General features: G+C 65.5%; 1 protein-coding gene across 1 annotated transcript; it reads left to right on the top strand.

The window, feature by feature from the left end:
• Positions 1–521: 521 nt before the first annotated feature.
• Positions 522–11,393, top strand: AGXT (alanine--glyoxylate and serine--pyruvate aminotransferase). The gene is made up of 11 exons (XM_027538153.1): positions 522–921; positions 1,088–1,280; positions 2,734–2,798; positions 3,420–3,520; positions 5,617–5,687; positions 6,475–6,559; positions 8,026–8,121; positions 8,679–8,748; positions 9,833–9,928; positions 10,674–10,802; positions 11,037–11,393. Exons 1-11 carry the CDS (start codon positions 691–693, stop codon positions 11,142–11,144), a joined length of 1,245 nt encoding a protein of 414 aa, XP_027393954.1. The 5' UTR covers positions 522–690; the 3' UTR covers positions 11,145–11,393.
• Positions 11,394–11,819: the final 426 nt, after the last annotated feature.

The raw sequence follows: 11,819 nt of genomic DNA on the forward strand, positions 1-11,819 counted from the left end.
CGGGACATTACTCAGCCGTGGAAAAGGACAGAGTGGTGCCATTTACAGCATCACGGTGGTCCTAGAGATTGTCACACTGAGTGACATAAGAGCCAGAGAAGGAGAAGTACTGTGTGGCATCCCTCATTGCGGAATCAAAAAAGAAATGACACGAAAGGACATCTATACTTCTAAAGTGGGTTTTTCCAAGAGCTGAGCGAGAGACAGCAAGCTATGGAGTGGGCTGAACCTGGCCCACGGCTCCTTCTGTCACCCAAGCGTCACTGGCACAGGCCCGCACCCCGGGACAGCTTCCTCACCACCACAGCGGGGCTGCGAGCTTTTACCACAGCCAGTAGGCCCACCAAGTCGGAAATGCTGGGTCTCTGGTCCTGTATGTGAAACGTGGGGGCGCTCTGCGCCAGCCAGCCTCACGGGGCTGGGAGTCCCTGGGGACAGAGCGGGGGAGGGCTGGAGGGCAGAGGCCAGCTCGTTCAGCTCTGTCCTGTTCTCGCTGACTGGACTTTGCCAGCTCCTCCCCAGACACCCCTGCTGCCAGGCCTTTACACGCAGGACAGACGTTGATAACGGTCAGGTAACGACGACAGCAGCAAAGGCGGGGGTGGAGCGGAAACCGACCCGCCAGGCTCGCCTCCTGGACAGCCCGGTGCCCTGCGGAGCCTGGTCATCCAGCACAGGGGCTGCTGGGAAATGCTCTGGGCACTGACCACAGCCAGGGCGGTCCTGGGACACAGGACGGCAGGCTGGGTGAGGACGATGGCCTCCCACTCGCTGCTGGTGGCCCCCCCGGCGGCCCTGAGCAAGCCGCTGTTCATCCCCAGCCGGCTTCTGCTGGGGCCCGGCCCCTCCAACCTGACCCCCCGCGTCATGGCGGCCGGGGGGCTGCAGGTGCTGGGACACATGCACCAGGAGGTGTACCAGGTAGGTCAGCGGGGCCTCGGCCCCTGGGCGGCCGGTCAGCGGGGCCTCAGCCCCGGCCCCTGGGCGGCCCGGTCAGCGGGGCTTCGGCCTCGGCCCCGGCCCCTGGGCGGCCTCCTCCTAGGAGTGGGAGCGGAGGGGCTGTGAGCCGTGTGTCCACCACCCCCAGATCATGGATGAGATCAAGCAAGGCATCCAGTACGTGTTCCAGACCAGGAACCCCCTGAGCCTGGCCATCAGCGGCTCAGGGCACTGTGCCCTGGAGGCTGCCCTGTTCAACCTGCTGGAGCCAGGCGACTCCTTCCTGGTCGGGGTCAGCGGTATCTGGGGGCAGCGGGCCCAGGACATCGCGGAGCGCATCGGTAAGAGACGGGGCGGGGGGGGTGTGGCCCTTCACTGCGTCCTTCCCAAGGCCTCCTGCGCCAGCATGAAACCTGGAAGCACCAGGTCCTGCTCCCAACCTCAGGCCCTCCCCAGGCAGAAGCTGCCCGCTCCCCACGCTTCATGCCTCCACCTCCTGCCGGCCCGCTGCCTCCTCCCAGGATGCTCCAGGCCCCATCCCCTGGTGTCTTGGAACTTGGGGTCAGCAGTTTCCAGAGCCCACGGAGGGGTCGGCATTGCAGGGTGTTCTCGGATCTCAGCCCAAACCCGGGGGACCCCCCCACCCCAGCTCTCTGAGGTCTCTAGGGGCCAGCCCCGCCTCTGTTACAAGACAAAGTTCCAGAAGCTGCATCTCCCATAAAATCTCAGAAGCAGTTTCTGGAGCTGCAAAATGCTGAGGTAGGGACAGAGTTTGCAGTCCAGAGTAAAATTTTCTGGAGAGACAGACAAAAGTCAAAGCCCGAGTGTGCTTTGGGTTTAATGATTGATCGTGGTTTGGAAATGTTGTGAAGCTCCTGGGTGGTCAGCTCCACACGCGGCCCTGTTCGGTCCAGGTCAATGGACAACCCCTGACAGCCTGAGGGGGTCTTGACCCCTCGCCGGGGCCCCTCCAGTCTACACATTGGCTTCAAGGGGACCCCAGGTTGGGCAAGGCACCCTCCTGGCCTGGGGCTCCCCACCTCACCCCACACCCCTGGGCTGGGGCTCTGGGACAGTCTTGGACCTCCCTGCCTCCTGCACATGAGGCTGGGGGTCTGCTGTGCACGGGGAGCAGGACAAGGGCCTGCTTTCCTGGAGCCCCCAGGCCCCAAAGAGGGCAAAGCCCGCTCAGGCCTCCCTCATCCATTCAGTCCTTCATCAAACGCTGTGGTCCCTCTGAAGTCACCCTCCGATGTCACCCTGTGATGTCACCCTCTGAAGTTACCTCTGATGTCACCCTGTGATGTCAGCCTCTGAAGTCACCTCTGATGTCACCCTGTGATGTCAGCCTCTGAAGTCACCTCTGATGTCACACTCCAAAGTCACCCTCTGATGTCACCCTCTGAAGTCACCTCTGATGTCACCTCACCCTCTGATGTCATGCTCTGAAGTCATCTCTGATGTCACACTCCAAAGTCACCCTCTAATGTCACCCTCTGAAGCTCAGCCCTGCACAGATCCGCACTTCCTCTGGGGGGAGGGCAAGGGACAGGGGTGCTCCCACCCGGCTGGGTTCAGGGAAGGAGGCCAGAGCAGGGGGCCGAGAGCTGTGGGACCTGCTCCCATCCGCGCACCGCAGAGCCTGGATTCACCGAGCACACGCCAAGCTCCTCCCTGGGCAGCGGCTGGGCCAGTGTGGACAGCCCCCACAGGGCCCACCTGCTCAGCACGCCACATCCCCAGTGCTGGGCCCCACCCGTGTGCAGGGGCGCTCACCACTCACGTTGCCCCCAGGAGCCCGCGTGTACCCGATGGTCAAGGCGCCTGGAGGCCACTTCACTCTGCAGGAGGTGGAGGAGGTGCGGGGGACGCAGTGACCCAGGGCAGGGCCAGTCAGCTGGGCCGGCTCAGGGCGGGGAGGGGGCCATGGCGGGTCCCCGGGGCTTCTGAGCCCAGCTGCCCGGCCCTGAAAGCTTTCCCACACCTGGGGCAGGTGGGAGTTTGACTAGGAGGGTTCTGCTCCCCAAGGAAGCTAGATCAGGACCCAGGCCATGGCAGGGTGCAGGGGCAGGAGTGGGGGGGGAGCAGGCCATGCCCTGAGTCTCGGGGTGCCAGTGCCCGCTATCGGGCAGGATCATCCCATCCAGCCCAGAACCAGGCTGACCTCATGCTGGCCCCAGGAGGATGGGGTGGGGGGCTGAGGCCACTCTGGCTCAGCCTCAGGAAGAAAGTCCACACCATCCAGAACAAGCCCTCCTCCCGGACCCGAGATGCCCAGCCCTGCCAGCACAGGCGGGGCCGGAGGAGCGTCCGGTCCCCGCTGCCCAGATCTGGCCGTCTATGGGGCCGTCTGTGGGGCGGCAGTGTCTGGGGCAGGTCTCATCCCACCCTCACAGGACAGTCTTCGTGTGAGGGGCCGGCAGACCGGGGGAGGCCCCTGCCCCGCTGGCTCTGCCTCAGGCTGTCACCTTCTCCCTCAGGCCCTGGCCCGGCACAAGCCGGCGCTCCTGTTCCTGGCCCACGGAGAGTCGTCCACCGGCGTGCTGCAGCCCCTCGATGGCTATGGGGAGCTCTGTCACAGGTGATCCCATCCCCACAGATAAGCCTGGCTCTCAGGTGAGGCTGTCCCTCAGGTGAGGCTGTCCCTCAGGTGAGCCTGTCCCTCAGGTGAGGCTGTCCCTCAGGTGAGCCTGTCCCTCAGGTGAGGCTGTCCCTCAGGTGAGCCTGTCCTTCAGGTGAGCCTGGCCCTCAGGTGAGGCTGGCCCCTCAGGTGAGCCTGGCCCTCAGCTGAACCTGGCCCCTCAGGTGAGCCTGGCCCTCAGGTGAGGCTGTCCTTCAGGTGAGCCTGGCCCCTCAGGTGAGCCTGGCCCTCAGGTGAGGCTGTCCCTCAGGTGAGCCAGTGCCTCAGGTGAGCCTGTCCCTCAGGTGAGCCTGTCCCTCAGGTGAGGCTGTCCCTCAGGTGAGCCTGTCCCTCAGGTGAGCCTGGCCCTCAGGTGAGGCTGTCCCTCAGGTGAGCCTGTCCCTCAGGTGAGGCTGTCCCTCAGGTGAGCCTGGCCCTCAGGTGAGCCTGGCCCTCAGGTGAGGCTGTCCCTCAGGTGAGGCTGTCCCTCAGGTGAGCCTGGCCCTCAGGTGAGGCTGTCCCTCAGGTGAGCCTGTCCCTCAGGTGAGCCTGGCCCTCAGGTGAGGCTGTCCCTCAGGTGAGCCTGGCCCTCAGGTGAGCCTGGCCCCACAGGTGAGCCTGGCCCTCAGGCGAGGCTGTCCCTCAGGTGAGCCTGGCCCCTCAGGTGAGCCTGGCCCCTCAGGTGAGGCTGTCCCTCAGGTGAGACTGTCCCTCAGGTGAGCCTGGCTCCTCAGGTGAGCTTGTCTCTCAGATGAGGCTGTCCTTCAGGTGAGCCTGGCGCTCAGGTGAGGCTGTCTCTAAGGTGAGGCTGTCCCTCCGGTGAGCCTGGCCCTCAGGTGAGCCTGTACTTCAGGTGAGGCTGGCCCCTCAGGTGAGCCTGTCTCTCAGATGAGCCTGGCCCTCAGGTGAGCCTGTCCTTCAGGTGAGCCTGTACCTCAGGTGAGCCTGGCCCTCAGGTGAGGCTGTCCCTCAGGTGAGCCTGGCCCTCAGGTGAGCCTGTACCTCAGGTGAGCCTGGCCCTCAGGTGAGCCTGTCCCTCAGGTAAGCCTGTCCCTCAGGTGAGCCGTGCCCTGAGTGTCTGTCAGTGCTGGGGACAGGGCCAAGCCCAGCTCAGAGCCAGGCTGGGGATAGGGTGGGGTTCGCTGGGGTGCTGGCAGGCCCCTCCCCACAGGAAGTAACAGGGCAGGTCCAGCTCCCTTTCCCGCTGGGCCCACCCCAGCCTCTCTTATGTGGAGTGGGGTTCAGGCTTTCTTGGGGTCCTCCTGGCCCTGGGCAGAGGCTGGGTATACCTTCTGGTCTGAGAGCAGGATCAGGTGTCCCCAGAGTGCCACCCCCCTCCAAGCTGGGCCCAGGGCCTGCCCACCTTGCCCTGACCCCAGAGCCCCAGAGAAGCCCCCGCCCTCCACTGCTTCCCCAGGGCCCCCACCCCTCAGCGGGGTCCCTTTCTAGGACCAGCAGCCCTGCTCTGGACAGTTGACCACAGAGGGAAAGGAGAGAAACTCCACCTCCAGGCTGGATCATCCTGGCAGACCTGCTGTCCTCCAAGGGGCCATGGGGCCACTGGGCACAGCCCCAGCCAGACCACCTGTCCCCTGGAGTCCTGTCCAGGGCGCCACACTCACCAGCGTCGCCTGGGCTACAATTCCCAGAGGCCCACAGGGAACGCTCTTTGGGCCCTTCTCCTAGGAAAGTGCGGGTGGAGGAGGGTCAGAGGCTCAGCTCAGCCTGCTCCTGGACTCTGTCCTCTGCATGCGCTGGACGTCTGCCTGGTGGGCTGCCAGACAGACGGAAGGCCAGTCTTCTGCTGCCCAGCTTCCCAGACCCGACACAGCCCTGAGGCCTGCAACCTCAGGGTACCCAGCTGACCCACAGGATGCAGACTGCCCGGCTGGCCCTCTCAAGTACCTGTGTGGGGACCCGGGGTCTAGCGACCAGAGGCCCTGGCCATCCTGAGCCCCCCGTGTGATGTCCGGTCTGCTGGGGGCTGACCGTGGTCCCAGGTCAGGGCAGGTTGCCAAGTCTGAGGCCCCGTCCTGCTCTCTGCTGCCCTCCCCCAGGCACCAGTGCCTGCTCCTGGTGGACTCGGTGGCATCCCTGGGCGGGGCCCCCGTCTACATGGACCAGCAGGGTGAGTGCCTGCCCCCACCCCAGCCTGTCGGTGGGCCCTGAGGGTCAGAAGTCCTCTCCAGTGTCCCGTGCCCCGTGCCGGGGCCTGCACGTCCGTCAGCCCCACATGGGGCCCGGTCTCCACAGGCCCCCGGGCACACACCAGCTCCTCCCAGGGCTGGACACCCTCCATACTGACCATACCCCATGTCCCAGCTGGGCCGTTGGGCCGGGACAAGCCCAGGGAGAGAGGGAGGGAGGAGGGGACGCTGCAGGACCAGCACTTGGAGAGGGTCAGAGCCCTGACGAGGAGGGCGCGGGCAGTGCCAACCAGGGAGGGACCTGGGTCCGGCCATCCAGGCCTCGGTTTCCATTGACCCCACCCTCAGGGAGGTGGCGGCAGGGCGGGGCTCTGATCCCAGCCCTGGTCCTCCATCCTCCCAGCTGGCTGCCTGCCCAGCGCCCTCCGCTGCTGCTGTCCGTGTCTTAAAACCCCGGGCAGTAGGGGCGCCCCGTGGACGGGCACCTCACGATGCGAGAGCATCACCTCTCCTCACCCCCGGCCACCCGCACCCTCCCTGCCTGCACTTTGACCCCAGCCGCGTGGGTCTGCCATGCCGAGTAGATAATAGCGGGGCCCTCCGGTTAGCTCAGCCCACCTGGAACAGCGTCGGGCCCGCAGGAGAGGGGTCTAGTCCCACAGCGTGCTTGGACGGTGGGTCCCAGGTCCCCCCGACGTCTGCTGGGCCAGGCGGCCCCCACGACTCGCCCCCACGGATGGCCCCTGAGGGTGTGCCCTTGTCCCGCAGGCATCGACGTCCTGTACTCGGGCTCCCAGAAGGTTCTGAATGCGCCCCCGGGCACCTCGCTCATCTCCTTCAGCAACAAGGCCAAGTGAGTGAGCCCCGCCCACCCCCACCCAGACCAGACTGGCAGCGAAGGCCAGATGGCCCCCAGTGGAGAGGGAAGGAGAAACAAGACAGGCCTGGTGGGAGGCGAGGCCTGCCGGGGAGCCCGAGGTCTCCCAGCCCGGGGCACTGGGCTCTTCCCAGGCTGTCCCCTAGGCCCCTCCAGAGAACCCCAGCTGCACTTGCCCCCCCAGGAGAGATGAGGCCTCTAGCCTCAGTCTCCCCTCCATCATTTTTTGTGGGTATACTATTTTTAAATGATTTAGATTTAAATTTCACCATTAAACACAGAACTTAAGTATATGGTGACCCTATCTATGTTCAGATTTCTGAAGCAGATAGATGGACAGACAGACATCTGTGCAATAAACACTGTAGAACATACTGAACAAATAGAGAAAAGCTCAGGGCCGGGATACCTGTGTGTCTTATGCACTTGGCATCCGTTTGGCATAGGGACAGGCCAGGCAACCAGGCAGAAAGCCCGCTCAGGACTGAACAGAGGCCCTTGGGTGCTGAGAGCGTCTCTCCCTGACTTCAGGCTTGAGACAGACGGAGGAGTCTGACTCACGTACTGGTGATGTTTAGTCACTAGGATGTGTCCAACTCTCTGCGACCCCATGGACTGCAGCGAGCCAGGCCTCCTGTCCATCACCAACTCCCGGAGTTTACTCAGACTCATATCCAACGAGTTGGTGATGCCGTCCAGCCATTCATCCTCTGCTGCCCCCTTCCCCTTTTGCCCTCAATCCCAGCATCAGGGTCTTTTCCAATGAGTCAGCTCTTCCCATCAGGTGGCCAAAGTATTGGAGCTTCAGCATCATTCCTTCCAATGAATCTTAAGGACTGATTTCCTCTAGGACTGACTGGCTGGATCTCCCTGCAGTCCTAGGGACTCTCAGAGTCTTCTCCAGCACCACATTTGGAAAGCATCAATCCTTGTGTGAAGGCCCTTGCATTCAGGAGGAACAGCAGCAGCAAAGGATAGACATCAGTGAAGGAGCTCTTGCAGACTGGGCCTGCGGGGCGGGTCTGCAATGGGCAGACTGCCTGGAGCTTGGCGTGTGGCCGCCGAGTCCTGGGCCTGTACGTCAAACAGCAGTCTGGAGACAGCGTGGCTAGTGCAGTCCTCAGATTTCCCCAGCTTTCCAAACGAGTTTCCAGGATGCTTTCCTCAAACTGGGTCCCCCCCCGCAATCTTTCTGTGTTTGAACTCGCCATCCAGCAGACCTTCCCGTCTGTTCTCTCTGACCTGAGAATACAGCAGGGCGACTCCACAGGAGGAGACGGGTGGGCGGTGCCAGCCCGGGCCCCGAGGGACAGGCTCACACCCCCGAGGCAGAGGCACAGGCTGGACCCCGGGGGCCTGAACGCAGACACTGGGGCCTGCGGGCCCCGACCCGGCTCACTTCTGAGGAACAAGGTGCACTGCTGCTGGTTCTTTCTCCCCAGAAATAAGATCTATGCTCGTAAGACCAAGCCCGTCTCTTTCTACCTGGACATCCAGTGGCTGGCCAACTTCTGGGGCTGTGATGACAAGCCCAGGACGTGAGTGAGGGAAGCCTGGGGGAACAGGGACTGACAGGGAGGGGGAGCCCCAACCTTCGTTCCCCCGCGCCCCAGCCGGAGCCACGGGCTCTCCAGTGCCAGGCCTGCAATGCCCTCCAGGGTACCCCCAGTCCTCGAGGCCCCGGGCGTGGTCCCTGGCCCCCTCCACGAGGCCCCCTTCTCCCAGAAGTCCTCACACTCCTGCAGGCACTTCGCACCTGGCCTGACAGCTTCTCAGTCTTGGGCCTCCGCTTCACCCACTTCTCAAAAGGAAGGCTCCCCAGGCTTCTCTGTGAGGCGAGCTTATCTTAACCTGAGCCCCTTACGTGACCCTCGGGGATGGGGACCCCAGGAACTGTGCCCTGCCCAGAGGTCACAGCGAGGCACCAGGCTCCAGGAGGGACCCAGTGCCCAGTCTCCACTGCAGTCCACCTGCCCCCACAGCCTGGCCGGTGCCCCTGCCCGGAGCCCCGCCTGCACCCCGCTCAGCCGGGGGTGGGGGACACCAAGGCACCGCCCGACCGTGCCCGCTGACCCAGGCCCCCTCTGCGCCCCAGGTACCACCACACCATCCCTGTCACCAGCCTGTACAGCCTGAGGGAGAGCCTGGCCCACCTGGCGGAGCAGGTACTGGGTGGGGTCGGGGGGGCAGTCGGGGAGCCTGGAGCTGGGTCTCGCAGGGCGAGGCTAGGGAGCCCCCAGAGCCCCTCCCCGGGGTTTCCTCAGGCTGGGGGGCCTTGCTGGAGGAGACTGGGCCGGGGCAGGAGGGCTCTGGGTGGGGCTGGGGCAGACACAGCGATGGGACAGGTGTGTTCCCGCTCTCTGGCTCCCAGTAAAGCACACGCAAGGGCCCAGAGGGGAGGCAGCCTGCCAGCGGAGAGGCCAGGCGGGAAGGAGAGAGGGCGGGCCGAGGGAGGGCTGGGGAGTGAGACCCCCTCCAGGAGCCCCGCTGTGCCCACCGCTCCCAGGTAGGGCAGGAGCCGCACAGGTCAGCAGCGGCTGTGATGCCACCAGGGTGGCTCCCATGACCAGGGCAGTGTCCGCACTCTCGGGACCCAAGAGGCCCAGAAACGCACTGGGATAGCACCCAGGGGCCAGCCCAGGGGCCAACCCAAGGGGCAGGGAGAGGCCTGGGCCGCGGCCAGCCTCAGCGAGGCTGCCGTGCTGCGCTGACCACGTCTGCCCTGTGTCCACTCACCTCACCACTGCCCTGGGCCAGGCGGCGGGCCTGTCCCAGCCTCGGGCTGGTGTGCGCCGCCGGAGAGGCTGGGGGCTGCACACTCAGGGAGGGGTTCTCCAGAGCGAGGCCCCGGCTGTGAGCTCTGGAAGCAGGGGAGGCTGGGCCCCTGGAATAGGGCCTGTGGGGTCAGGGGCTGGGAGGGCACTGTCTGCATCTGGCCAGCCCCCCGCCTCTGGCTAAGTGCGCACCCCTTCCAGGGGCCTGGAGGACCCAACCGCCGGCTGGGGCCCAGGCTATTTCCCCTCCAGACCATTTCCACTCCCCCTGAGGGGCCCAGGCCCGGCCCTTGGGCAGAGTCAGGGCCCTAAACCTGCGGCTCAAGGGAGCTCCCAAGGGGCTCAGTGTCCAGGACAGGAGAGGAGACCCTCCCCAGGCCAGAGCGCCCCCGCTGTGGATGCCAGCCAGCTTCTCCCACTCTGGCCCCCGAGGAGGGAACCCACTCGGCCCCCAGCCTGCAACCTGTCCCTCCAGGGCCTGGAGAACAGCTGGCGGCAGCACCACGAGGCCTCCGAGTACCTGTACGCGTGCCTGCAGGGGCTGGGCCTGCAGCTGTTCGTGAAGGACCCGGTGAGGAGGGCGGGGCAGGGGCAGGGGGACAGGGGGTCAGAGGGCAGGGGCAGGGGCGGGGGCAGGGGGTCAGAGGGCAGGGGGCAAGGGAAGGGAGTGAGGGCAGAGGGCAGGGGGCAGGGGCTGGGGGCAGGGGCTGGAGGCAGGGGGCAGGGGTGGGAACAGGGGGTCGGAGGGCAGGGGTCAGAGGGCAGGGGGCGGGGCAGGGGGCAGCAGGTAGGGGTGGGGAGAGGGAGAGCACCTCTCCAGCCCCCGTCTGGATATGTGGGTCTGGGGTGGGGGCAGTCACTGTCACGGTCACAGTTCTCTGGCCTCTGGATCTCAGGACACTTAAGTGGGTGCCCCTACTCCCCACAAAGCCTCCTGCCTGGAGTCGTTGTGGGTGATCTCTGAGCTGGAAGATGCCCCTCAGCCTGCAGAGCCCCAGCCAGACACCAGCCTGGAAGGGGTTAGGGATGGGGTATGCTGGAAGGGTTAGGGTGCCCCAGGCACCCCGAGCTTCAGAGTGTGACCTGCCAGACAGCAGACACAGGGCAGGCTGGTGCGGGGGTGGGGATCCCTGGAGGCTGGAAGCCCTGCCCTGAGCGCCAGCCCACGGGCATGGCTGCTGGGAGGGTGGGGACTCCGCTCTCTGGGTCCTTTCTCCCGCCTCCATGCTCGACCCTCCCCGCCGCCCCTCTGGAGGCCGGGCAGCTGGGCTGCTTGCCATCTGTCATGAGGGGGCCAAGCCCCATGCGTTCTGCAGGCGCTCCGGCTGCCCACCATCACCAGCGTGGTGGTCCCCACGGGCTATGACTGGAGGGACATCGTCAAGTACATCATGGACCACCATGACATAGAGATTGCGGGCGGCCTTGGGCCCTCGGCGGGGAAGGTAAGGGTCCTGCGGCCATGAGTGCTCCAGGCCCAGGCCTAGGCCAGTGGCCCACGGAGGGCCAGGGCAGGAGGAAGGGGACACCTTTCTCTGAACCCGGGAGTGACCTGCCAGCCAAAGGCACCCTCTGCCCCTCCTCCCGCAATGGGGGACGCCAGCCGGCTCTGCAACGGCCTCAGTCGTGGCAGCCGGGCCCCCGCCCGAGGTGACCTCCTCCCCCGACCTGGCCCCCAGGTGCTGCGGATTGGCCTGCTGGGCGGCAACGCCACAAGGGAGAGCGTGGACCGAGTGACCCGGGCCCTGCGAGAGGCCCTGCAGCGCTGCCCCCGCAGCAAGCTGTGAGCGGGCTGTCTGTCCCTTGTCCACCGTGGGAGCGGGCGTGTGGCCCCGGGCTGAACAGACTCTGCAGGGGGCACCAGACAGTTGCCGCCCCGCCCAGGCAGCCGCCCCGCCCCAGGCGGCCCATCCCCTCCCAGTGAAACCTCCTGGTGTGGCCACATGGACCCTCAGCACCTCCCCTTGAGCTGTCGCCCCCATAGGTCCCCGGCCTCCTACGAAGGTTCAATAAAGAAGTGGCTTCATTAGTCTTCACTGTGTGGAGCCCTGCTCCCTGACTGCACCTGAGCTGGGGGTTTGGATTCAGGGAGCAGAACCTTGCCGGAAGGATCTGGGCTGGAGGACGGGTTGTGTGAGTCAGTCAGCTGCCTGGGGTCCCTGTCACTGCACAGTCTGGGCCTAGATCTTGAACCTGCAAACACCTCCTCTCCCACCACCTCCACAGAGGCCCCGCGGCCCACAGGGTCACGGCTAGGGCACCAAGAGCTCAGGAGCACACAGCCAGTACTCAGGCCCTGAGGAGCCCCGGGCACACATGCAGCACCCTGCAGGCCCTGAGAGCCTGGGAGGGCCCGGCCCTGGGCCCCTCTGCACTCACATGTGCAGCAGAGGAGGGCCCCAGGACTGCAACCCCCCTGCCTGGCTCCCCCGACCCCCTGCCCCTAGCCCCGGCCCGGCTCC

Source organism: Bos indicus x Bos taurus, chromosome 3, assembly GCF_003369695.1.
Source record: "Bos indicus x Bos taurus breed Angus x Brahman F1 hybrid chromosome 3, Bos_hybrid_MaternalHap_v2.0, whole genome shotgun sequence".
NCBI classification, from domain to species: domain Eukaryota; kingdom Metazoa; phylum Chordata; class Mammalia; order Artiodactyla; family Bovidae; genus Bos; species Bos indicus x Bos taurus.